Genomic DNA, 25,945 nt, shown 5'->3' with positions numbered 1-25,945 from the left:
CTAAATGTTTTAAATTACAGTATATTAAATAAATATTAGTATTGCTTTTCTATTTCTATATATACTTAAAACCAATAGCAATGTAGTTGTTTTAATGTCTGGCAAAACAGTTTAAGGATCATGGAACAATCATAATTTTTCCCTTGATTATATCAAGATTGTTTTGCATAGTTTCAGTGTGCACATTTTTACAATTCCATATAACATAAAATGAGGACTGCTGGTATATGATATGCAAATATTTCCTTCCAGTAGTTTATCTTCCGATCATCTTAACAGGGTATTTCACAAAACAAAACATTTTAATTTTGATGAAATCCAATTTATCAATTTTTTCTTTTATAAATCTTGCATTTGGTGCCATGTCATAAGAACTCTTTACCTGGTCCTAGTTTCCAAAGATTTTCTGTTTCATTCTAAAAGTTTTTTTTCTTCTTAGCGTCACATTTTACATTTAAATCTATGATCTATTTTGAATTAATTTTTTTAAAGGTACGAGGTTTAGGTGACAGCTCATTTTTTGCTTATGGATGCCCACTATTTGTTGAAAAGACTATTTATCTTCCATTGAATTACTTTTGTGCCTGTCAAAAATCAATCAGGTGTATTAGTGTGGGTCTGTTTGTGGGTTCTCTATTCTGTTCCACCGATCTATGATTCTTTCTCTCCACCAATACCACATCGCCTTGATAAAATCAGGCAGTGTGTTTTCTTCCACTTATTCTTCTTTTTAAAATTTCAGCTATTCTAGTTCCTTCAACTTTCCATACAAACTTTAGAATAAGCTTATCTACAAAAAAATCTTGCTGAAATTTTGATAGGAATTGCACTGAACTTATCAATTTAGAGAGAGTTAACATTTTTACTATGTTGAGTGTTTCAATCCATAGACACAGTATGTCACTCCATTTAATTAAGTCTTCTTTGATTTAACTCCATCATCATCTTTCACCCAACTTTTATACTTTTGAGCATATAGATCTTATATCTGTCTTGTTAGATTTATTCCAAAATATTTCATTTTTAGGGGAGCAACTGTAAATGGTACATATGCTTTTAATTTCAATTGCCAAATATTCTTTGTTAGTATGTAGAAATACAATTGATTCGTGTTATCTGAATATCTTTTTTTTTGAGGCGGAGTCTCGCTCTGTCACCCAGGCTGGAGCGCAGTGGCATGATCTCGGCTCACTGCAACCTCTGCCCCCCAGGTTCACGCCATTCTCCTGCCTCAGCCTCCCAAGTAGCTGGGATTACAGGCACCCACCACCATGCCCAACTAATTTTTTGTATTTTTAGTAAAGATGGGGTTTCACTGTGTTAGCCAGGACGGTCTTGATCTCCTGACCTAGTGATCTGCCCGCCTCGGCCTCCCAAAGTGCTGGGATTACAGGTGTGAGCCACTGCGCCCGGCCTTGTTGTCTGTGTATCTTGTGACATTGCTGAACTCACTTATTAATTCTAGAAGGCTTTTCTTTGGAGGCTCTTTGGGAGTTATACATAGACAATCATGTCATCTGGAAAATGAGACAGTTTTATTTTTTCCTTTCCTTGCCTTACCACATTGGCTACGACTGTGTTGAATGAGTGTTAAGAATGAACACCCTTGCCTTGTTTCTGACCTCAGTGGCAAAGCATTCAGTCTTTCACTGTTAAGTATAATATTCCATGCAGACTTTTTGTAAATGCTCATTATCAAGTAAGGTTTCTATTCCTAGGTTTCTGAGTTATCATGAATGGGTACTGAATATAGTCAAATGCTCCTCGTGTATTAAGTGACATATGATGATGTGATTTTCTTCTTTAGCCTACTGATATGGTGGGTTATACTATTATTTTTTGCACACTGAACCAATCTTGCATTCTGGTAATAAACCCCATGTGGTTATAATGCATAATTCTTTTTACATGTTGCTGGATTTGATTGGCTAAATTTTGGCGAGGATTTTTGCTTCCATGTTCACGAGGAATGTCGCTATGTAGTTTATTTTGTACTCTGGTTCAGGTATTAGTGTGATACTGGCCTCATAAAGTAAGTTGGGAAGTATTCCTCCCTCTTACATTTTCTGGAAGAAATTGTGTAGAATTGATGCTAATTATTTTTAAATGTTTGGTTAATACCTCCAGTGAAACTATCTGAACCTGGGGACTTCCTTTATAGAAGGTTTTTCACTACAAATTCAGTTGCTTTTTTTTTTTTAATGGTTATAGGACTACTCATATTATTTCATATTGGGTAAATTTGGACAATATGCGCTTATAAAAGAGCTGGACTATTTCATGCAAGTTATCAAATTTATATGCATAGAGTTGTTCACAGTATTCTCTTACTGTATTTTCCTTTTAATGTCTACAGGATCTGTAATGATATTCCTGGTTTCATTCTTGATATGGGTAATTTTTATCTTAGTGCTTTATGTGTTTGTCAGTCTTGTGGGTTTCTTGTTTTTGTTTTTGTTTTGTTTTGTTTTTTGCTTTTCAGATGAAGTCTCGATCTGTGGCTTAGGCTGGAGTGCAGTGGTGCAATCTCGGCTCACTGCAGCCTCCACTTCCTGGGCTCAAGTGATTCTCCTGCCTCAGTCTCCCAAGTAGCTGGGACTACAAGCATGCACCACCATGCCTGGCTCTTTTTTGTACTTTTAGTAGAGAAGGGGTTTCACCATGTTGGCCAGGCTGGTCTCGAACTCCTGACCTCAGGTGATCTGCCCGCCTCAGCCTCTCAAAGTGCTGGGATTATAGGTGTGAGCCATCGTGCCCAGCCATGTTTGTCAGTCTTGATAGAAGTTTATCACCTTCTGGTTTCACTGATTTTTCTCTAATGTTTTTATGTTTTCAATTTCATTGACTTCTGCTCTTTATTTCCTTTCTTCTGCTTGCTCTGAGCTTGTTTTAATCATCTTTTCCTAGTTTCTTGAAGTAGGACCTTCCATTATAGGTATGAGACCTTACTTCTTCTCTAATATAAGCAAATTTCCCTTCCAGTTTTAGTTGGATCCTGTAAATTTTGATAAATTGCATTTTCATTTTTAATCAGTTCAATGTATCTTTTTTTTTAACCTCCCCTGAGATTTCCTCTTTGACTTGACTGGAGATTTTCTTCCTATCTACGACTGGTTTTTAGTTTGATTCCATTATAATTAGAGAACATACTCTGCCTAATTTCAGTTCTTTTAAAATTGTTGAGATTTGTTTGATTACTCAGGATATACGCTATTTTGAGAAGTGTTTCATGGACACTTGAAAAGAATGTATATTCTGCTGTTGTAGAATGGAATGTTCCATAAATGTCAATTAAATTTTTCTGGTTGAAGGTGTTATTCAGCTCTTTAATATCTTTACTGATCTGTTGTCTAGTAGTTCTAGTAATTCTGAGAAAGGGATGTTGAAGTCCCCAACTGTAATAGTGGATTTGTCTGTTTCTTTCTTTTAGTTCTGTTAGTTTTTGCTTCAGGTATTTTTATATACAAATAAAAGCGGTAAATACACATTTAGAATTACTGTATATTTTAGTGGATTGGCCCTTTTACCATTATATAAATTGCTCTTGTTCCTAATAATTTCCTTTAATCTAAGGTCAACTTTGATATTAATACAGTAACTCCTGCTTTTTAATATCTGTATGATATACTTTCTATTCTTTTACTTTCAACCTACTGTCTTTACCATTATATTTGAATTTCTTGTAGAAAGCATATTTTAAAAATTCATTTAAAAATTCACTATGAAAATCTGTTTAATTGGTATATTTACACCAATTATAAAACATTTTACAATTATTATACATTTATGTTTTAATGTAATATTTTTACATGTTAGAGCTTAAATCCACCATTTTATTTATTTTTTTGTTTCCTCCAGTTTTTGTTTCTCTGTTTCCCGTTTCTCACCTTCCTGTGACAAACCAAGGTACATTTTATATTATAGAATTCCATTTTGGATTACCTATGCTTTTGAGAATAACTGTTTATATAGTTTTTAATAATGATTGTTCTAAGTATTATAATATACTTAAGTAACATCATAATCTACTAGTATCAATGTTTTATCACTTTGAGTGAAATGTAGAAACCTTACCTCCAATTATGTTTAATCCTTTCCTCCTAATTGTCTTCAAAAATCCTCACTATACATTCAGAAACAGATCATGTCATAATTTTTGCTTCAACTATCAAACAATTTTAAAAACTCAAAAACATATGCATGCGTGTGTCTTTATAACAGAACAATTTCTATTCCTTTGGGTATATACTCAGTAATGGGATTGCTGGGTCGAATGGTATTTCTGTCTTTAGGTCTCTGAGGAATTGCCACACTGTTTTCCACAATGGTGGAATTATTTTTTGACTTTTTAACAACAGCCATTATAGTTGGTGTGAGATGGTATCTCATTGTGGTTTTGATTTGCATTTCTCTAATGATCAGTGATGTTGAGCTTTTTTTTCATATGATTGTTGTCTACATGTATGTCTTCTTTTGAAAAGTGTCTGTTTATGTCCTTTGCCCACTTTTCTTTTAGTTGTCAAATTACCCTTTATTGAAATATTTTCCTTTGTGCTTAAATAGCTGGGCATTCCACTGCACCACTGTTGATGTCATCTATGATGTCATGAGGGTGATGGCCATCAACACTGCAGCCCACAAACTGAGCAGTCCCCAGGATCTCTTTAATGGTTCTAGAGAGTTCTCTGGCTAAAGATTGGTGCCACATCTGTCAAGTAATCTTGACAATCACATCAAAAGTGGTATTTCCACTGTGTTTAACGTTTTTCTGTTTTTCTCTCTTGGCAGTTCCTTGAGGGCTTTGATGATCAGGGCAGAGGTAGAAGGTACTACCTCAATCTGGGCCTGTCTGTTCTGAATGGTCAATCCTCAGACCCCTCCAGTCACCGGCTGCCTTGGCAATATCATCACCAACCTTTTTTGGAGACAGACCCAGGGGGCCAATCTTGGGGGCCAGTGCCAGATACCAGCAATGATACCAGTGCCAGCACAGACATGGCACCCACTTCACCCTCCGTGCACCTCAGGTATACAACCTTTTTTTTTTTTTTTTTTTTTTTTTTGAGACAGAGTCTTGTTCAGTCGCCCAGGCTGGAGTGCAGTGGTGCGATCTCAGCTCACGCCATTCTCCTGCCTCAGCCTCCCGAGTAGCTGGGACTACAGGCGCCCACCACCATGCCTGCCTAATTTTTTTTGTATTTTTAGTAGAGACGGGGTTTCACCATGTTAGCCAGAATGGTCTCAATCTCCTGACCTCGTGATCTACCCGCCTTGGCCTCCCAAAGTGCTGGGATTACAGGCGTGAGCCACCACGCCCAGCCAGGTATACAACTTTGATCTCGCTGGGGTCGAACTTCAGCAGTTTGCCCAGTTTTTAATGGCATTGTTTTTTTCTTGTAAATCTGTTTACGTTTCTTACAGATGCTGGATATAAGACCTTTGTTGGATGCATAGTTTGCAAAAATTTTCTCCCATTCTGTAGGTTGTTTATTGATAGTTTCTGTTGCTGTGCAGAAGCTCTTTAGTTTAATTAGATCCCACTTGTTAATTTTTGCTTTTGTTGCAATTGGTTTTGGCATCTTCATCATGAAACCTTTGCCCATGCCTATGTCCTGAATGGTATTGCCTAAGTTGTCTTCCAGGGTTTTTATAGTTTTAGGTTTAAGTCTTTAATCTATCTTGAGTTCATTTTCGTATATGGTATAGGGAAGCGGTCCAGTTTCAATAGTCTGTGTATGGCTAGTCAGTTATCCTAGCAACGTTTATTGAATAGGGAATCCTTTCCCCATTGCTTGTTTTTGTCAGATCTGTCAAAATAGCAAAGACATGGAATCAACCTAAAGGCCCATCAAAGACAGACTGGATAAAGAAAACGTGGTTCATATACACCATGGAATACTACGCAGTCATAAAAAAAAAAGAATGACATCTGTCCTTTCGAGAAACATGGATGGAGCTGGAGGCCATTATTCTTAACAAACTAATGCAGATACCAAATACCACATGTTCTCACTTATAAGTGGGAGTTAAATGATGACAATGCATGGATACATAGAGGGGAACGACACACACTGGGGCCTATTGGGTGGAGGATGGGAAGAGGGAGGGGATCAGGAAAAATAACTATTGGGTACTTGGGCTTAATACCTGGGTGATGAAATAATCTATACAACAAACCCCCATGACACAAGTTTATCTATATAACAAACCTGAACATGTACCCCTGAACTTAAAAGTTAAAAATTAGAAGAAAATAAAAACTCAAGAAGAAAAAAATAGGCTGCATTTTCCCTATTTTTTATTCATTACATTGTTCTTTCTTTATTCCTGACATTTCAAGTTTCTTTCAATTATTCTTTTTTCATTCTATTTGGAGAATATCCTTTAGTCATTCTTTCAGAGTAGGTCTGCTGGTGAGAAATTTTCTTTATTTTCCTCTCTCTAAAAGTGTCTCGACTTCCCTTTCACTCCTGAAAGATATTCACAGCTATAAAATTCTGTGTGGACAGTTCATTTTTTCCTCCAGCAATTGAAAAATGTTCCACATACTTCTGGCCTCTATGGTTTCAGATAAAAAAAATTCACTATCGCTCAATCATTGTTCCCCTATAGTAGTGTTAAGACGGAGTCTTGCTCTGTCGCCCAGGCTGGTGTGCAGTGGCCAGATCTTGGCTCACTGCAAGCTCTGTCTCCTGGGTTCAGGCCATTCTCCTGCCTCAGCCTCCCGAGTAGCTGGGACTACAGGCGCCCGCCACCTCGCCCGGCTAATTTTTTGTATTTTTTAGTAGAGACGGGGTTTCACCGTGTTAGCCAGGATGGTCTCGATCTCCTGACCTCGTGATCCGCCCGTCTCGGCCTCCCAAAGTGCTGGGATTACAGGCTTGAGCCACCGCGCCCAGCCAAGTAGTGTTATTTTTTCTAGTTGCTTTGAAGATTTTTCTGTCTTTAGTTTTCAGAAGTTTAACTGTGATGTATCTTGGTGTTGATTTCTTTGAGTTTATCCTGTCTGGAGTTCACTTGGATTCACTGGATTCACTTAATGAATCTGTGAGTTTATGCCTTTCACCACATTTGGGAATTTGTTAGCCATTGTTTCTTGGTTATTTTCTAGCCCCATATTCTTTCTACTGTCCATCTGGAATTCCAATGACACAAATATTAGATCTTTTGTTACAGTCCCACAGGTCCCTAAAGCTCTTTTATTTTTTTTCTCCTATCTTTTCTCTGTTGTTCAGACTGTGTAATTTTGATTTATCTGTCTTTAAGTTTACCGATTCTTTTCTCTGTCATCTCTGTTCTGCTACTGAGCCTATCTAGTGACTTTTAAAATTTTAGTTATTATATTGTTCAGTTCTATAATTCCATTTGGTTCTTTTTTCTTATCTTCTGTTTCCTTACTGAGACTTTGTTTCAAGGGTGCTCATAATTGCTTGCTGAAGCAATTTTATAATAGTTATTTTAAAATTCGTGTTAGATAATTTCAACTTCTGAGTCATTTCAGTATTAGCATCTGTCTCAGTCTGCTCGGGCTGCTATAACAAAATATCATATACTGGGTAGCTTAAACAACGTACATTTATTTCTCACAATTCTGGATGCTGGGGAAGTCCAAGATCAAGGTATGAGTCAATGTGGTTCCTGGTGAGGGTCCCCTTTCTGGCTTACAGATAATCACCTTTTAGCTGTATCTTCACATGGTAGAGAGAGAGAGTGCTGGTCTCTCTTATTCTTCTAAGGACACTAATCGCTCTTAGGCCCAACCCTCATGACCTCACCTAAATCTAATTACCTTCCAAAGGTCCTACCTCCAAACATTACATTGCAGCGTTAGGGCTTCAACTTATGAATCTGGGGGAGACACAAACATTCAATCCATAACAGCATCTGTTGATTGTCTAATTCAAGTTGTGATTTTCCTGGTTCTTGGTATGAAAAGCAATTTTTAATTATACCCTAGACATTTGGGGTATTAAGTTATGAAATTCCAGATCCTACTTAATCTTTTTCAGTGGTAGACATCCTATTTAGGTTTAGTATACTGGTTCAGGCTTACTTGTGTGGGTTGTGGCATCAATGACAATTTAGTTTTCAGAGCATTATAGTGCTACTCTGGTCTGTTTCCTTTGTGTGCTACCCAGAGGCCAATCTAAAAACCTGGGCAGCATTCCACACTATAGTTCAGTTCTTAAACTTTTTGTAGTATTAATTCTCGTCAGTTTCTTGTATGGGTCACTGAATGGGTGTGTCTGGGACTTCATATGCAAAATCCCTTTCTCTAGCTCCCCTCTCTCCCAAATCCTACCCTTACTCTCTAGTTGGGAAGGGAAACAGCTTCACCTGCCACCACTGGATGCTAGCCACTGGGAGTGGAAGTCTAAGTTCCTCCCTGGGCCTCTACTGACACCACTTTGGTGGGAGAATCGAGCACTGCTTCACTGCTGCTGGCCCGAGGGTAGAAGTTCATACTTCTCACTTATTCCACTGGCTCTGCCCCAGAGAGGGAAACAGAATGCTGCCTCACACTGTCTCACTGCCTCCAAGTTGGGGGTGGAAGTACAGACTTTTCATTCACCCCAGCGGACACTGTGTCATCAGGGAGAAGTAAAAAACCATGTTGGTGCTGCCAGGCAGAGGACAGATATTCAAGTTCCCTGCTTAGCCTCTGCTGACACCACTCCAGCAGGATAAGCAGCCTGCTACTGTCAGATGGGGGATGGAAAATCAGGATCCACGCTTGGTCTCTGTTGGTAATACACCAGCAGGGGAAGCAGAGAGTATCCACTGGGCAGAGGGTGAAAAGTCAAGCTCTGCTCAACTCCCACTGACACCATCTTGATGGAGGAAGCAGAACACTGCCTTCTACCACTGTTTTACTGTCAGGAACAGATATGAGTTCAGGCTCTCCACTTGGCCCCGGGCAATCCTGGTGGAGGAATCAGAGTACAGTTTGCTACTACCACCAAATAGGAGGCAGAAGTCCAGACTCCCCACCTCAGTGTCCACTGTACTGGCACTAAGTGGGGTGGGGAGATTTTCATGATCTTTGACAGGAGTAGGACAGGTATTGTAAATAAGGTTTCTGCTCTGTTAGGATGCCCTTTGCTCAATTCTTTGTCTAGAAATAGCAGGCTTTTCTTATAACTTTTTAAAATCTGCACCAGTTGACATTTTCAGGATGTGGGATTTGCCAACACTCAGTTTAAAATATATAGAGGACAAAAAGAAAATCCAAGGAACTCATTGCCATGTCATTTCCCAAGCTCCAAGGTCCCTAGCCAGTCTGCTGCCTTCTGACTGTGTTTTAGAGTCTTCCTACATTTGCTTTTAGTATTATGTCCAGGGTTTTTAGTTACCCTTAGCTGGGGGAATAGGGAGAAATGAGTCTATTACATCTTGCCAAGAATCAAAAGCTTAAGAAGGCCATATCTTAAAATATAATAATTTGTAGAATACAGGTGAACAATAGCAGACATAATAAAACATAAAAGCATTAAGCAATTTGTATGGAAATAGAGGGATAAGTAGATGAGATTCAACCATAAAACCCAAATCTGCTGGGAGAGATAGCTTTTCCAAGAAGCAAGGAACTCCGGGAAAGACTGATTCACTTAAACCTACTAAGCTACCAGTGGATACACTGTAATTGATGTTCTCCTCCCTAAAAACATCCAATTCCCAAAAACCCACTCATTTAATTAAGAGGATATGGTCGAATATCTGACAGTATTGTCTACATAAATCACAAAAGCACCATCCTGTACTTGTAAGACACCATATAGGCTAGGTTTAAAGATTAATAAACAAAAATAGGAATGCTATCTGTAGCCAAGAGCTTGATATATGTAAGAAACTCCCCAACCAATTTCAAATCCATTTATTTGCCAATCCCGGCGCCAGCTCGAAGAGCACATTGGCAGTGAACTGAGTCAGTCCAGATAGGCTCCAAATGAAAGCAGAAGGACGCCAGGACTTAGCACCTCAATGATGGTGCTAACAACCTAAGTTCCACATAAGTAAGGAAAGAGTATGATAGCCAGACCTCAGAGGTGAGCAGCAGGTGCAAATGAGCGGGAGCTGGGGTCTTGCATTTGGGTGCTGATATCAGGATCCTCTTGAAGGGGAGAGGAGTATTTTTTCTTTTTTCTTTTCTTTTTTTTTTTTTTTTTTTTTTTGAGACGGAGTTTCTCTCTTGTCACCCAAGTTGGAGTGCAATGGCACAATCTGGGTTCACTGCAACCTCCACCTCCCGATTTCAAGTGATTCTCTCACATCAGCCTCTGGAGTATCTGGGATTAGGACGCATGCCACCACGCCGGGCTCATTTTTGCATTTCCAGTAGAGACAGGGTTTCACCATGTTGGCCAGGCTGGTCTCAAACTCCTGACCTCAGATGATCCACCCGCCTTGCCCTCCCAAAGTGCTGCACCCGGCCGAGAGGAGTATTTTTAATTACAAAAATCAGCAACTAAAACTTTTAAGTAATCTTTAAATACTTAATTTAAAAATTAATTTTAATTTAAAATTTAAATTAATTTTAAAGTAATTTTTAAATACTTTTATAAATATTCATACTTTTCTACACTAATTGAATTACTGGGGTGGGGAGAAATGCCATCACCTGAGAAAAGAAAATCCAAACACACTCCCAGGGAAAGCAAAGAGAAGAGAACAAGGTTAAGTGGGTCCTCCATCCGCAGAGAAGATGCTGAATAGGAGGTTTTTAATGTTTCCATCGGTCCCAGATGGAGCCGACAGTGAGTGGGAAGGAGTTAAAGCCCTGGCCAGGCCCTGTTCTAGGCACCCAGGCACTCCTCTCCTGGCCTCACCCGTACCAGGCAGAAGATGTGCTTCTCCTCAGCCCCTCGGCTAATACATCTGTAGTAGGACGCAATTGCGAGCATTGCCTTCCTTCACCCACTGCTGCTGCTGCTGAGCCATGTGCCCTCCCACACCACATACACTCTCCATGTAGGAGAAGTGATTTTGGTAAGATGAGTAAAGATGTGGAGACTGGGCCTGCATTTCACACATCTTAAACAGGTAAACACCAGCTTCCTATCCCCAAAAGGTTCATTTTCCCAGAAATATTTAGTTCTAAAGGATCAAAACAACCTATGGCTTCTTCCAGTAATACACAAGCTGTCAAAAGCCTAATGCTGTCTAAGATATTACCTGGATTCAGGGGAAGGAGTGAAGAGGTAAATAAAGGCAAATGAGTGCCAACCACGGTGGTTCATGCCTGTAATCCTAGCACTTTGGGAGGCCAAAGTGGGCAGATCATTTGAGGTCAGGAGTTCGAGACCAACCTGGCCAACATGGTGAAACCCCCATCTCTACTAAAAACATAAAAATTAGCTCAGTGTAGTGGCAGGCACCTATAATCCCAGCTACTCAGGAGGCTGAGACAGGAGAATCGCTTGAACCCGGGAGGTGGACCTTGCAGTGAGCCAAGATCGGACCACTGCACAAACAACAAGGCCAACTGGGTCACACAGCGAAACTCTGTCTCAAAAAAAAAAAAAAAAAAGGCAAATTGGGACTGTAAGGAGAAGAGGGAGGGAGAACGAGAACTTAGGTCTCTAAGGCAGCCATCAGAGAAGGTTCTTTCAAAAACTGACAGGACTCAAACAGAAATACAGAGAAATGACTCCAAGAGCTCATGATCCATCTAAGAGTGAGATTTCTTCCTGGTATAGACCTGTACCTGTAAGCCCTCCCACGCATTAGGGGCATGGCCAGGGGCTGTAATTCTTCACCTTTTCCTCCTCTCATTCCCTTAGCTTGTAGAGAAATTTAGAGCTGGAGGAAACCTCAGTCATCCTCTTGTTCCAGCCCTATGTTTTAAATTTAAGGAACCTGAGGCCCAGAAGAAACACATTTGCTACATGTTCAAAGGACAAGGACAAGGATTCGGGCTTCTTGCTTCCTGGGCCAGCTCCTCTTTCTTTTGGAACAAGCCTGTGTCTAATTCAAGTGTAAGTGAGGCAGAGATCTGGGCCGTAAACTCTACTCACTCCACTCACGCCTGTGATAATGGAGAGAATGGCCACCCCTGCTCGGTGCCTCAATTTCTCCAAGCATAGGGAGCTGTTTGAAGACAAGGAATGGCAAACAGAATTCTAACCTAAACCATGACAGAAATGTTCCCAGCACTTTTTTTAAATAGTTTAAAAGGGTTTCTTGTTTGTCATTAATGGTTCTTTAAATTATTTTACAATATTGTTATCCCATGTTTATTGCAAGAGTTCCCATAAAAATGATTCCATTCTCTGCAAAAACAACAAGGCCATGCTGCAGGCTTATACTCACAGGAAAAAATCATCACACACCTTGTCTTCCTTTGAACTCTCCATCTCTGCCCCCTCCTTGAATTTTGCCAGCGCACTCTTGAGGTCCTGAGATGTGTAGGTGTTGGTGTTGATATCCAGCCTGTCCAAAGAAAACTGAGAGTAAAGAGGGAGGCATGGCTAGGCTTGATGGCTCGCACTTGTAATCCCAGTACTCTGGGTGGCCAAGATGGAAGGATAGCAAGATCCCATCTCTACAAAAACTTTAAACATATTAGCTGGGATGTGATGGTACGTGCCTGTGGTCCCAGCTATGTGGGAAGCAGGAGGACCACTTGAGCCCAGGGGTTCGAGGCTGTGGTAAACTACGATTGTGTCACCGTACTCCCACAGCTGGGCAACAAAGTCAGACCCTGTCTCTAAAGATAAATAAGAGGGGAGCATCGTATTTCCCAAGAAAGAAAATGTCCCTGGGTGAATGGCACCCTAAGGTAAGCAAAGCCAGGCCAGCTCTAACTCTGAGTGTACTATCATACCTTTGCCTTCAGTCAGCCAGAGGTCTAACAGAGTGACCTTACCTTGAAGCTAGAAGAGGAAAGACACAGCTGAAAATGGGATCATTCCATGAGAGAGGAAGAAATGGCATGGGGCAGACAGAAGCCAACCATGAACAGAGGCTCTCAGCCAGCTTCTCAAGGCAGAAATAAGCCTGGAATACCTGTGCAATGCTCCTCCCTCAGGCAGGACCTCTCAGAGGGAAGTGGACTCAGACACAGGGAGTAACGTGCACCCTTATTTATTAATATATTTTTCCATGAAAGGGGACAACAGGGCCCTGAGTCCCACAGTGTGTGCCTGATCTGATTAGACAAGGCAGCCTGTCTTTACAAAAACAAGTTGGATAGATTCACACCATAAGACCAACCTCTGAGCACAGAGGAGAGGCAGGAGGTATGTCTCAACCTGACCAAGGAATGAATTTGAGATACTAAGGAGCAGAATCAAGGTCAGCCCCTTCCACGGCCAGCCTCCAAGGGGAGGAGGGAAAGGAATCAACGTGGCTATAATCTCAGGAACCTGCCAAAGACCAGAATGGTCTCCTCACAAAATTCCCTGGAGCTGATCCAAGCCACAGCTATGTGTCTTAACCAGAGAGAAGACATCCATCATGTGGGAGCAAAGTTTTACCACTAGCATTCATTTTAGTTCAATGAACAGAGGTAAGCACAAGAATGATGTGGACGAAGGGAAGAGTGGAGTGTGGACTGTGCTTAACAAGACTGTCTGCCTGGCGTTGGGTTCAGGATTCCTATATCCTGGAATGCCCACAAGATTTCAGAGGTGAGGAGGAAGGGGCTACTGGTCTGCTTTACTCCAGGCAGGAAGAGCACGTCAGTCTCACAGTCTGAGATTCCAGCAGGCCTCAGCTCTCATGTACTAAGGGCTTTCATTCTTCCTAGAGACATTTTAGGGCTCTGAGAAAAACACTCATCTTCTCTAAACCTCAGTCCTCCTAAACTAATTAATAATAGCTAGTAACTCATTTATTGAGCATTTAGTCATGTGTCAGGCCGTATGTTACTTTTAAGTAATATTTCATTCAAATAGTTACCACAAACCTACAACGTAGGGAGAGAATCCTGAATCCCTCTCCCTACAGAGCATCATCCACTGCCAGTGCATGAGGATACCACTGCTCCGCCCCACATACCCAAGAGGGAGCTACATATTCAGGAACCATGGCTTGAACACATTATCTCCTCCCTCCTGTAAGACTGGTCAGGACTAATCCCATTATGCCATGTATCTCTGTTTACATCATCAGTCTCACTCTCCTAAGCCATCTCTCATCACCCACCCTCAGTCCCAACTACATACACACAAGCACGCACATGTGCACTCAAGTTCATGCACACACACGAAACAGTCATCTGGCGTTCTCACTTCATTCTTCACTAAGAAAAACAGACCAAAACTTCATTTTCCCATGATCAGTTCTACAAGCTAACCTGCACCTAAGTCTATGTTTTCTACTTTCCTTCCTATTATAATGGATGAGTGTTCCTGATCCTATTAAACTTAGTTCCAGATTGCACTTGCCTTTACAAAAGCTTTAACTCCCATAATTATACTTCTTCCTCCTGTCTGCATCGTCAATTTCTCCCTTCAGCTGGATTATTCCCATCAGCACACCAACTCTCCTTTTACCCCACAGTCTCTTCTGGTTATCCTGCCATTTCCCTGCTCTCATTCAGAGTAACACTTTATGAACACATTGTTTTCACTCACTATCCCCATCTTTTTTACTCCTATTTATATTGCCATTTACTGTAATCTGGATTCTGTCCTCACAACTCCACTTACACTGCTAATCAAAATTACCAATAACTGATGACCAATCCGATGGACCCTTCTTCACTCACTTCATGTTCCTCAACCACTAAGCAGCATTTGCACAGTTCACCCTCCCTTCTTAAAAAACTCTCAGTCAGGTGTGGTGGCTCATGCCTGTAATCCCAGCACTTTGGGAGGCCGAAGAGGGAGGATTGCTTGAGCCCAGGAGTTCAAGACCAGTCAGGGCAACATAGTAAGACTCTGTCTCTACAAAAAACTTGAAAATTAGCCAGGCATGGTGGTGTGTGCCTGTCGCCCCAGCTACTCAGAAGCCTGAGGTGGGAGGATTGCTTGAGCTCAGGTTGTAGTGATCTGGGATTACGCCACTGCACTCCAGCCTGGGCGACAAAGTGAAACCCTGTCGGAAAAAAAAACAAAAACAAAAACAAAAACAAAAAACCACTCTCCTTTCCTGGCTTGTTACCTCACTCTCATGGCTCTTTCACTTCCTCACTCCTCCAAATCTTGCTGGTTCCTCATCTCCTACCTGAGCCACATAGCCCAGAATGCCTTGGAGTTCAGCCCAGTCAATCTTCTCCACCTGGACATCCTCCCCTAGTTACTTTAAAAACCTATCTGCCAGTGATCTCAACATTAACATCTCCAGCCCAACCTCTCCCCTGAGCACCAGAGTCTTGCACAACTACGTGATAGATCTGTATCTCAAATGTTTAACAAGTACTTCAAACTTATTGAATCTAAAACATGGCTCTTGATTCTTCTCCTTATAAGTCTGTCCCTCTCCCAACTTTTCTATTTCAATAAATAGTACACCCAGTTGCTCAAACTCCAAAATGAGGCTTTATCCTCAATCATCGTGCCCCTCCCTGCATCTTCCTTCAACCTCTATGTTGAAATCATAAGCAAGTCCTCTTGAGTCTACCTCCAAATTAAATCTCCAAATTCATTCAGTCTCTGTTATGATACCCTAGACTCTGTCTTTACAAAAAACTTGAAAATTGGCCAGGCATGGTGGTGTGTGCCTGTGGCCTCAGCTACTCAGAAGCCTGAGGTGGAAGGATTGCTTGAGCCCATTATGTCTTACCTGATCTACCAAAATGACATCCTAATTCTGTCTTCTTTTGTCCACCTTCAATCTCATCTCCAGACACATAGCAACTAAATCACCCTCCTACCTAAAATCTTCCAGTGGCAGCTGGGCATGGTGGCTCACACCGGTAATCCCGGCACTTTGGGAAGCCGAGGTGGGCAGATCACGAGGTCAGAAGTTCAAGACCAGCCTGGCCAACATGGTGAAACCCCATCTCTACTAAAAATACAAAAATTAGCCGGGTGTGGTGGCGGGCACCTGTAATACCAGCTACTTGGGAGGCTGAGGCAGGAGAATTGCTTGAACCCGGGAGGCAGAGGTTGCAGTGAGCTGAAATGGTGCCACTACACTCCAGCCTGGGTAGCAGAGCAACACACCATCTTAGGGAGAAAAAAAATCTTCCAATAGTTTTCCATTACAATTAAAAGTGAATGAAGAACATACAACATGTTCCTCAAAAGCTACATATTCTGGCCCCCACATACCTCTCCAATCTCATCTCCTATCAGTTTCCTTCCTTCTCTCTTCTCCTCTAGTCACCTTGATTGTTTTCTTGCTTCTCCTACTTGACAAAGCCTTTTCCTTGATAAAGCCTGGGACTTCCTGTTGTTTCATCTGTCTGAAATGTCCTAACTCCTAAACCTATAAACCTAACACTTTGCATAAAGAGTTAATTATTCTTTTTGTCCATATCATCCTTGTTCTTGCCTCTGTTCCCTGAACTGAACTAAGTGCCAGTGATAAAACCTTGCTCCCCAGTGGATGTCTTCTCTCTAGTCAAGATGCATGGCTGTGACTTGGATCAGCTCCAGGGATCTCAGTGAGGTTACCAATCTAGTCTTTGACAGGTTCCTGAGATCAGCCACATTCGTTCCTTTCCTTCCTCCCTTTGGGGCCAGTTAATTAATCCATGATTAATTCCCAGTACTTACATGTTTTAGAACAGGGTCAGCAAACTATCAGTAATGACCAGATAATATCTTACTTATGTGCTTATGTACCTGGTTTTCTGTCCACCAGCCTTGTGGAGGTTGTTTTGTTTACTGCTGTATCCCAATGCCTGGCACATGGGCACTCAATAGGTTTTTGTGAAATAAATCAATGGAGGAAGTAAATGGCCCTCTCCTTAGCCCAACCTCTTAACTACTATACCACACTGGACCTTGGTAAATGTTCAACCCAAGATGGCACAACTTGAATGTGGTTTTACCCTCAGTCCTCCAAACCCAGGAGGAAGAGTCAAAGAAGCTGGTTACTCCAGGGCAAAAAGAGAGATGTACTATGGAGATGTTGACAGGGATATGGGCTAAAACCAGTAGAGATGGCAAAGCCTAAAGCATAAATAGCAAGTGAAAACTTGTTGCTAAGAGTCAACTATGTGCAATGAAATAAGGCAGTACTAAAGGAACTCTCTGAGACAAGCCAGAGTCAGGGTCTTCTGTCCCAGACTGTAGAGCCAGCAAGCACTGCAGCTCTAGGTAGCAATGTGGCCAGCCACACAACATAGTAGAGAGACTGCCATGAATTTTGGATTAATGGACTGTCCCCATCTCAGCCTCCTGAGTAGCTGGGACTACAGGCATAATACACACCACACACTCACACACCCACACACCCAGCTAATTTTTGGTTTTGGTGGTTTTTTTTTGTTTGTTTGTTTGTTTGTTTTGACACAGGGTCTGTCTCTGCTACCCAGGCTGGAGTGCAGTGGTACGATCTTGACTCACTGCAACCTCTGCCCCACAGGCTCAAGTGATCCTCCCAACTCAGCCCTGCGAGTAGCTGGGACTACAAGTGTGTGCCACCACCTCCGGCTAATTTTTATATGTTTTGCAGAGACACACACCCTGTTACCCAGGCTGGTCTTCAAATCCTAGGCTCCAATGATCCACAGCCTCCCAAACTGTTGGTATTACAGGTATGAACCACTGCGCCCAACCCCTAACTCAATATTCATAAGCTAAGAAAATAATAGATTTTCTTCAGAAAATAAGACTTGGATTACATGTGAGAAAAGACTTCCTAAAGTACTTTGAGACACTGAAATATGTGTGTATTGTGGACGAAAGAAGTTTGGCAGGGGCCATGATAATGACAGCTGATTATTTCTTACATGGTTGTGAGAAAGGAGTAATTGTCTGACCTGGGTCACTCCAAGTATAGGCCTATCTGGAGGGATGAGGGAAGATGAAAGATCCTTCCCAATTTGGCGTGACTGTAAGGAGAACAAATGCCTCTATCTCAATATGAAGTAGAATTTTCCAACAGTGAAAACTGTCTAAATCTGAACAGGCTGTTTTGTGGGGTGAGTGCCACCTGACAGAAGTACATATGAACCAGCTGAGTGACTTTCTGACAGGCATGTCAAGGAAAAGACTAGGGTAAGAAGTGGGTCTCTAGGACCTCCTTCTGATTACATCTAATTGCAAAATACTGGGTTTTTGTTTTAGTTTTTTTGAGACAGAGTCTCGCTCTGTCACCCAGGCTGGAGTGCTGTGGCGCAATCTTGGTTCATTGCAACTTTCGCCTCCCAGGTGCAAGTGATTCTTCTGCCTCAGCCTTCTGAGTAGCTGGGATTACAGGCACCTGCCACCACACCCAGCTAATTTTTGTATTTTTAGTAGACACAGGGTTTCACCATGTTGGCCAGGCTGGTCTTGAACTCCTGACCTCAGGTGATCCACCCACCTTGGCCTCCCAAAGTGCTGGGATTACAGGTGTGAGCCACCACGTCCCACCTGCAAAATACAGTTTAAATTATAAAATCCAGGTTGGGCACAGTGGTCCACATCTGTCAAGCACTTTGGGAGGCCAGGGCAGGAGGATCACTTGAGTCCAGGAGTTTAAGACCAGCCTGAGCAATAAAGTGAGACCCTGTCTCTACAAAAAAATTTTTTTAAAAATAGCCGGGCATAGTGGCACACACCTGCAGCCCCAGCCTACTCAGGAGGTTGGGGCAATGAAATTGCTTGCGCCCTGGAGTTCGAGGTTACAGTGAACTATGATCACACCACTTTACTCCAGCCTGGGCAACAGAGCAAGACCCTATCTCTAAAAAAAAAAATCATCATCATCATCACCATCATCATCCAAGGACTGAGTAACACTAACCACACTCAATCCGTAACTAATAATTCCTAATTCTTACATGTTTTAGCACAGGGTCAGCAAACTATCTGTAATGACCGGATACTATTTTAGGCTCTGTGATCCATATGGTGTCTGTCCCAATTAATCAACTCTGTCATTGGAGCAAGAAAGCAGCCACAGACAATATGTAAACAAATGAGCATGGCTGTGTCCCATTAAAACTTTATTTATGGACACTGAAATCTGAATTTCATACATTTTCATGAGTCATGAAATATTACCTTTTGATTTTTTTCCAACCTGTAAGAAAAGTAAAAACCAATTTCATTTGCAGACTGAACTAAAGGAGGAAGCAGTCCCAGTAAGGCCCACAGGCCATAATTTGCTGGTCCCTGTGTTAGAAATTTCATGGCTGGTGTTTCTAGTGAGCTTTCAAAATGCACAATTCCAGCAACCCCTGCAACTCCATGCCTCAACCTCCCTCTCCTTCACTCAGGAAATATCAAGCAAAAGAAAGGATGCTAATTTAAGACAACAAAAAGAAAAATAGCAACACTGAATTCTCTAAAATTGGATAATCTAACCTGGTTATTGAGGAATAAGGCAACCTCTAGCCAGTGGAGAATGGCAGTAGCTTCTACTTTTATACTACAAGAAAGCCTGTTTTAATACTGACTAACGAGAGGAAAAGTTAGTCTGAATTAAAGACTTTAAAATGCAATTTTATTGTTCACCAAGGAAGTATTACTGCAAAGCAGAAGGCCTAACAGGCCTGTTTTAATGAATAGATGACTCATCTGTAATCAGCGCATTAATTGTTGGGATTCAAATGGGTGCTCTTAAAGTACTGGGAAAAATAGCTTCATTTTTAAAGCAGGTTAAGCATTCCCCCTACAGCCTTTTTTAAAGTATCAATTTGCTTTGCAAACTGTCTCTTTCCAAAGACTGTAGAAGTAAACCTTCATAAAACCCTGACAGATTTATCACAAATTCTATGCTATTAAATTTCAAATTAAAAAAAGCCATATGAATTTGGGCAACATTTTAAGTATTATAATATAAAATCAATGTCATCACTTAGCTTCCCAGTCCCTAAGGTTGACACTGTACCTTTTGCCTTTCAAATTATTTCGGAACTTGTCCTCAGATTGGAGTTTTGCCTCTCTTTCCCCAGTCTGAAGATTCAGCCGTACGTGGGATCCTGCAGGAACAGCCTGCCCTAAAAGCCAAGAAGAGAAAAGGCTCATGAGGTACAAGGTCCTTGGAAAGTCGCCGGGATGGCCAACAAGCCAACAGGACTTACTAGTTCATGAAGACACAACTCAGCTGTGTTCAGTTACCTCCTCAATCCATCCATCTCTCTCCTGTGAACACACACACCACTCGCACATACTCACTTAGCTAATCTATAAAGGAAATCTGTAAGGGAATGGGGTAAGATGGGCAAGAAGATTCATACTTGAATCTAGAGACCAATGTCCCCCAATTAGAACCTGCATATTTAAGCTATTCTATGTTTTCTTGAGCTAATAAAAGCTTTGTGTTATGTGCAGCAGGTAAGTGGTAGATACCTACTCATTCCTCAGGACATGCTACATTACTGTCTCTTCCATGACACTCTTCCTGTCCCTCCCGACAGTCAGTCCCACATAACCCCAGACAGCCTGCCATCCCAGCAAGCTTACACCTCACCACCTGCATCTGTTTAATTAGGCTCCTTCTATGAGGCTCTCTCCTTCCTAAGCAAAGGGACTGTGTTTCCTCCTTTTTGATTTCCCAGCCCTTAGGCCAGGGCTTGGCACATAAAATGTGTGGCACTTAATGTTATGAAAAGGAAGAAGGAAGAGACTGGAAGGTAAGAGGACAGAGCAAGCCAAGGAGGCAGGGAGTGGAGCCAAGAGAAACTGAAAACCTACACCCACCTATCTATGGAGTTGATCCATAGCTAGGAAAAACAAGTGTTGTGAATCGATGGGCTATTCCTATGCACTGCACAAAACTACTCAAGTATAGTTAAAAAGCAACTGTGCAGTAGCACATACTACAAATGGAATGCTACACCCATTCATTCATTCATGAAACTGCTGTAGGGATGGAGAATTTCAGGGAAAAGGCTTTTCAGGAGATGGAAGATTTGAAGCAAAGATGGTGCTTCTGACACCTGGACTTTGACTCTGCTTTCTCCTGCCACAGGATAGCACTGCCTTGCTGGTGTTAAGTTTGATTTAAGAAACCAAATCAATGACTTTCAGAAAAAATTCCTCCCAAGGAAGCACACAGCACAACTTCTCTCAAATAATCAGGTAAACTCAAGAATAGAAGGATAATGATATAGGCAAGTAGTCAACAGTTTTCTCAATTCTGGGAGGCCCAGAGAAAACTCTGAGTTCCACCAGTCACTCTATTCCCAGTCAAGAAGACAGGGATATTGCACACCATGCTGTTTCTGCTCCTGCCACCCCACTTCAGTAGGGAGTTTCTGTATGTTTTACTTTAAAAAAATGGAAAACTAAATACAGTATATAGAAGTATGTGCATAATGATTTCCGTCTAACCCCAACCACTATTTTCAAGGATAAAAAACATGTTCAGGCCAGGCATGGTGGCTCATACTTTGGGAGACCAAAGCAGGTGGATCACCTGAGGTCAGGAGTTCAAGACCAGCCTTGGCAAATGGTGAAACCCCATCTCTACTAAAAATACAAAAATTAGCCAAATGTGGTGGCAGGAACCTGTAATCTTAGCTACTCGGGAGGCTGAGGCAGGAGAACTACTTGAACCTGAATGACGGAGGTTACAGTGAGCCAAGATCACGCCATTACACTCCAGCCCGGGCAACAGTGTCAGACTCTGTCTCAAAAAAAAAAAAATGTTCTGAGTGCAGTGGAAAAATCCTTCTCTGGGGTGGCCCTCCTGATAAAGTTGGGAGTCAAATGAAGCAAAAAGTGAGTCCCAGACTAGGAATAAAGGGAATACCATAGCAAGGAAGCCCCACGTGCAAATGCACTGAAACAGAACCCAATAGGCCACAGAAGCTGAGGAGAGACTAGGCCACAGAACTAACTGGAAGGACTGTGGGGGTTGCTGGCTTGGTACCACCAGGAAGCCTGGGTTCATCTTCCTAGGATAGGAAAATATTCATCAAACAGCTGCAGAAGATGGTTCTGGGAGGAGATGAAGCTGAATACTGGCAAGAATAACAAAGAACTGGCAACTTCTATCCTATTCCTATGATCATAGGGCAAGAGGTAATTTCTTTAGTACTAATCTAATCTCTGAATGTTTGAAGGGGAGAGGCTGCCTCACCTGGAGAGATCCCAAACTAACAAGACAACAGTCCCTTCCTGGATGTATGCTAAACACATCATCCCTGCCATCCCCCTTTACTCTACCACATTGATACCCAATCTACCTCCCAAACTGGTTGATTTTTCCTGCTATGTGTGTCTTGAATGCATACTCTTCTTTCCATCTTCCCCCACTGCTTTTGTCTGAACCATCGCCATCTCTCATCTAGACCCTATCATAGCTTTCTAACTGGCCTCCCTGATTCACCTCCCAATCAAACTGTTCTTTACAGTGACTGATTTTTCTTTTCCAAAATACCAAACCTATGTCATTCTCCTGCTTCAAACCGTTTCACGCCCTCCTACTGTTCTGAAAATAAAGATGAAAATCCTCACCCTGGTCAATGAGGCCCTGCAGTATCTAGCCCTGGCCTGCCTCTCCAGCCTTGTCCACTCCTCATTCCTATGCTTTAGGAACGTTGGTCTTTTTCCGTCCTTCTGAAAGAACCATGCTACCTCCTACCAGGGGGCCATTCCATGTGCTGTTCCCTTTGCCCAGAATCCTCTTCCCACACTCAGCCTCCATCTCCTCATCCTTCCAATCCCAGCTAAAGTCACTTCTTCTGAAAGGCATCCTCTATTTTCTCACACTAGATTTACCTGCCTCCAAAACATTTCACAGCACCATGAATCCTTTATAGCACTTACCACCATCAGTAATTACACATTAGTTTATTTATGTGGTGAATATAAATGCTCACCATTTTATCCTCAGGGTCTATCACATGACCTAGCATATAGTGAACTCTCAATAATCATTTGTTGGTCAGGTGAGGAGGCCCTTGCCTATAGTCCCAGCATTTTGGGAGGCTGAGGTGAGGGGATCACCTGAGCCCAGGAGTTAGAGACCAGCCTGGGCAACACAATGAGATCCCATTTCTAGAAAAAAATTCAAAATTAGCTGAGTATGGTGGCTCACACCTGTAATTCCAGCACTTTGGGAGGCCAAGGCAGGTGGATCACTTGAGGCCAGGGGTTGGGCAACATAGTGAGACCCCATCTGTACAAAAAAAATAAAATAAAAAAATTAGCCAGGCACGATGGCATACTCCTATAGTCCTAGCCACTTGGAGTCTGAGGTGGGAAGATCGCCTGAGCTCAGGAGTTCAAGGCAGCAATGGGCTATGATCACGCCACTGCACTCTAGCCTGGGCAACAGAATGAGAACTTGTCTCTAAATTAAAAAAATAATAATCATTTGTTGAGTGAAAATGTTTAAATGAAAGAGGGAATCCCTAGCTGACCTAGAGTTATATGGAAAGGCCAAGAACGATTTTTACTAGGGCAGGTAGAGTTATAATAGTAATTAGTCATGTTAATAGTTATTTTTAGTAATAATGGTACTAATACTAGTAATATAATAAAAATAATATTTTAAATTTTCAAACTTTTGATCAAAGTTAGAAGTGAAAAAGAAAAAAGCATGTGAGTTTATAAGCTTCAGACATAATAGGTTATAATGTGCTAAGCTCACCGAAAGAGAGGCTAGGATCTTATGTGAATCAAGTTATTTTGAGGAAAATTCCAAAATTACTCCCTTCACATAAGCCACCACAGGGGGCAAGAGCAACCACAATAGCATTAACTCAAAATACAGGTTGTGCTTATTTATAATATACTAAACACGTCATGGCAGCAGCAGTGGCAAAAGCAACAGGAAATGCAGTATTTCAAATACTTCTCCACTGGGGAAATGTCCAAGTTAGAAAGATAGTATAATCTGACCTGCATCCTTCAAGAGCCCCTGTGACAGAAGAAAATGTACCAGAACACAAGGGAAGGGCAAATCAGAGCAAAAAGAAAACAAGATACATACAGGTAACGAGTTAGGGGGAAGGAGAGCAAGGGGACAGGCAGAAAATAATGTCTGGATCCAGGAAGGCAAACAGGCCTGCAAAGCCTACAGTGTTTGTTTTCCCACCTCTGGCTCCTTCAGAGCTGATCCCAAGGCTCAGTATCCTAGCCTAGAAAACCCTGTCCATATCAAGCAAGAAGCCCTGTCCATATTGAGTAAGGCCACCTCACGCTTGAATTTTGACTCCCACTGGGACTGTCACTGACTTCAGTCACAGGCCAGGACCCAGATAACAACTCTTGTTTTCTTGGTTGGGGGGTAATCTATGGTAGACTGCAACACTGTCACCTGTTTTCTTCCTCCCTGCTTGTCATACTCTCTGCCATGTGACCTTACAGTTCCTCCCATTGCAGAGTGTACCCTCCCACACCTTGACTTTGGATTTTGCTTATCATACGCGTTGGCCAGTGGGATGCTGACAAATGGGCCACAAACAGATGTTTGAAATGTGCTTGCATGGTTGTATTGTATTCTGCAATCATCATGAGAAGAACATCACTGCTAGCCTTCTGGTCTAAGAAGGATGAGACACCCATGGAGAAGAACCAAGTCAGGGCTTCATGTGCACATGGTTTATTAAGGGATGCTCTCCAGTTGACAGGAAATGAGGAGGCAGGGAAGACTTTGTACCCCTACCTACGCCCTCCCGGCAGTCAGAGGCCACAAGCTACCAGAGCAGGTGGAGGCAGAAGCTCTGGGCAAAGAAGCTTTGACTCCTCAGAGGGTCCAGGAACAGGTGGCAAGAGGGAGTCTTGAACCCCCACAGTAGCTGGGGAAGAAACACTCCCTATGGGAAAAGGAGATCCCAGGGAGTCTGGGCAGGGAACCAAACGCATCTGCTTTAATGGCTTTCTTAGAGTGTGTCCTAGTCCGTTAGGGATCCTATAACAAAGTAACTTAGACTAGGTAATTTATAAACAATACAAATTTATTGCTCACAGTTCTGGAGACTGGGAAGTCCAAGATCACACCAGCAGTTTCAGTGTCTGGTGAGAGCCTGTTCCTCATAGAAGGTGCCTTCTAAGTGTTTTCACATGGTAGAAGGGGCCAGGAGGCATCCTCAAGCCTCTTCACTAATCCTATTCATGGGTGTGGAACTCTGATGACCTCATCACCTCCTTTTTTTAAGGCCCCACCTTCTAATACCATCATATTGGGTATCAGGGGACAACCCAAATGTCCATCATTTGACAAATGAATAAACAAAAGTCATATATCCATATATTATTCACCATTAAAAGGAGCCATAAATACTGATACATCCTACAACATTGATGAACCTTGAAAATGTTGTGCTAAGTGAAAGCCAGAGACAAAAAAGCATGTATCATATGATTACTTTTACATGAAATGTGCAGAATAGACAAATTCATAGAAACAGTAGATCAATGGCTGTCAGGGGCTGCAGGAAGGAAGGAAAGAGGATTGACCACTGTTGGTCTGGAGTTAGACAGTGGCAGTAATTGCACAACACTGTGGATATACTACAAAAAAAAAAACCATTACAAAAAAAAAAAAAAAAAACATGGGGGAAATACTTTCAGATTATACAAATCCATCCCTTTACTCTAAAAACCATTGCATGCCATTAGGGGAATCCATCTGCAACAATTACCACTGTGGTAATCATCTAATGGCAATTTGCTACTTCCCTCCTTCTTTACACATTTATTAATGGGATTTACTTCACTGCAAGAAAAAATTGTAATGCCTCTATTTATATTAGTATGAACTCATGGATATTTTATTCTATGGGTCCAACACTATTATTACTTATCTTGTTGCTCAAATTGTTTCAGCTTTAGCAATCAGAAGTGCCTTTAGATTGGCTCTTATATTCCTTTGAAAAATCCTTCCTCCCCACAATCATTTTCTTTTTAAAAGTATTTGCTTACTTTCTGATTCCATAATATGTTCCAAG

At 41.7% G+C, this 25,945-nt stretch overlaps 1 protein-coding gene across 3 annotated transcripts in view; it reads right to left on the bottom strand.

Moving 5' to 3' along the window:
- The window catches only part of SIL1 (SIL1 nucleotide exchange factor), a 236,736-nt gene that overhangs the window by 75,444 nt on the left and 135,347 nt on the right, over positions 1 to 25,945 (bottom strand). For all 3 annotated transcript variants that reach the window (XM_008014608.3, XM_038007348.2, XM_038007344.2), the window contains 2 exons: positions 19,933 to 20,041; positions 12,330 to 12,429 (listed from right to left, as the gene is read on the bottom strand). In XM_008014608.3, the coding sequence (XP_008012799.1) occupies positions 12,330 to 12,429; positions 19,933 to 20,041 (209 nt within the window). The remainder of the gene's footprint in view (positions 1 to 12,329; positions 12,430 to 19,932; positions 20,042 to 25,945) is intronic.

This window comes from Chlorocebus sabaeus, chromosome 23 (assembly GCF_047675955.1).
Source record: "Chlorocebus sabaeus isolate Y175 chromosome 23, mChlSab1.0.hap1, whole genome shotgun sequence".
Lineage (NCBI taxonomy): Eukaryota > Metazoa > Chordata > Mammalia > Primates > Cercopithecidae > Chlorocebus > Chlorocebus sabaeus.
The sequence above is the reverse complement of the archived record's forward strand: the minus strand, read 5'-3'. Positions and strand labels throughout refer to the sequence as shown.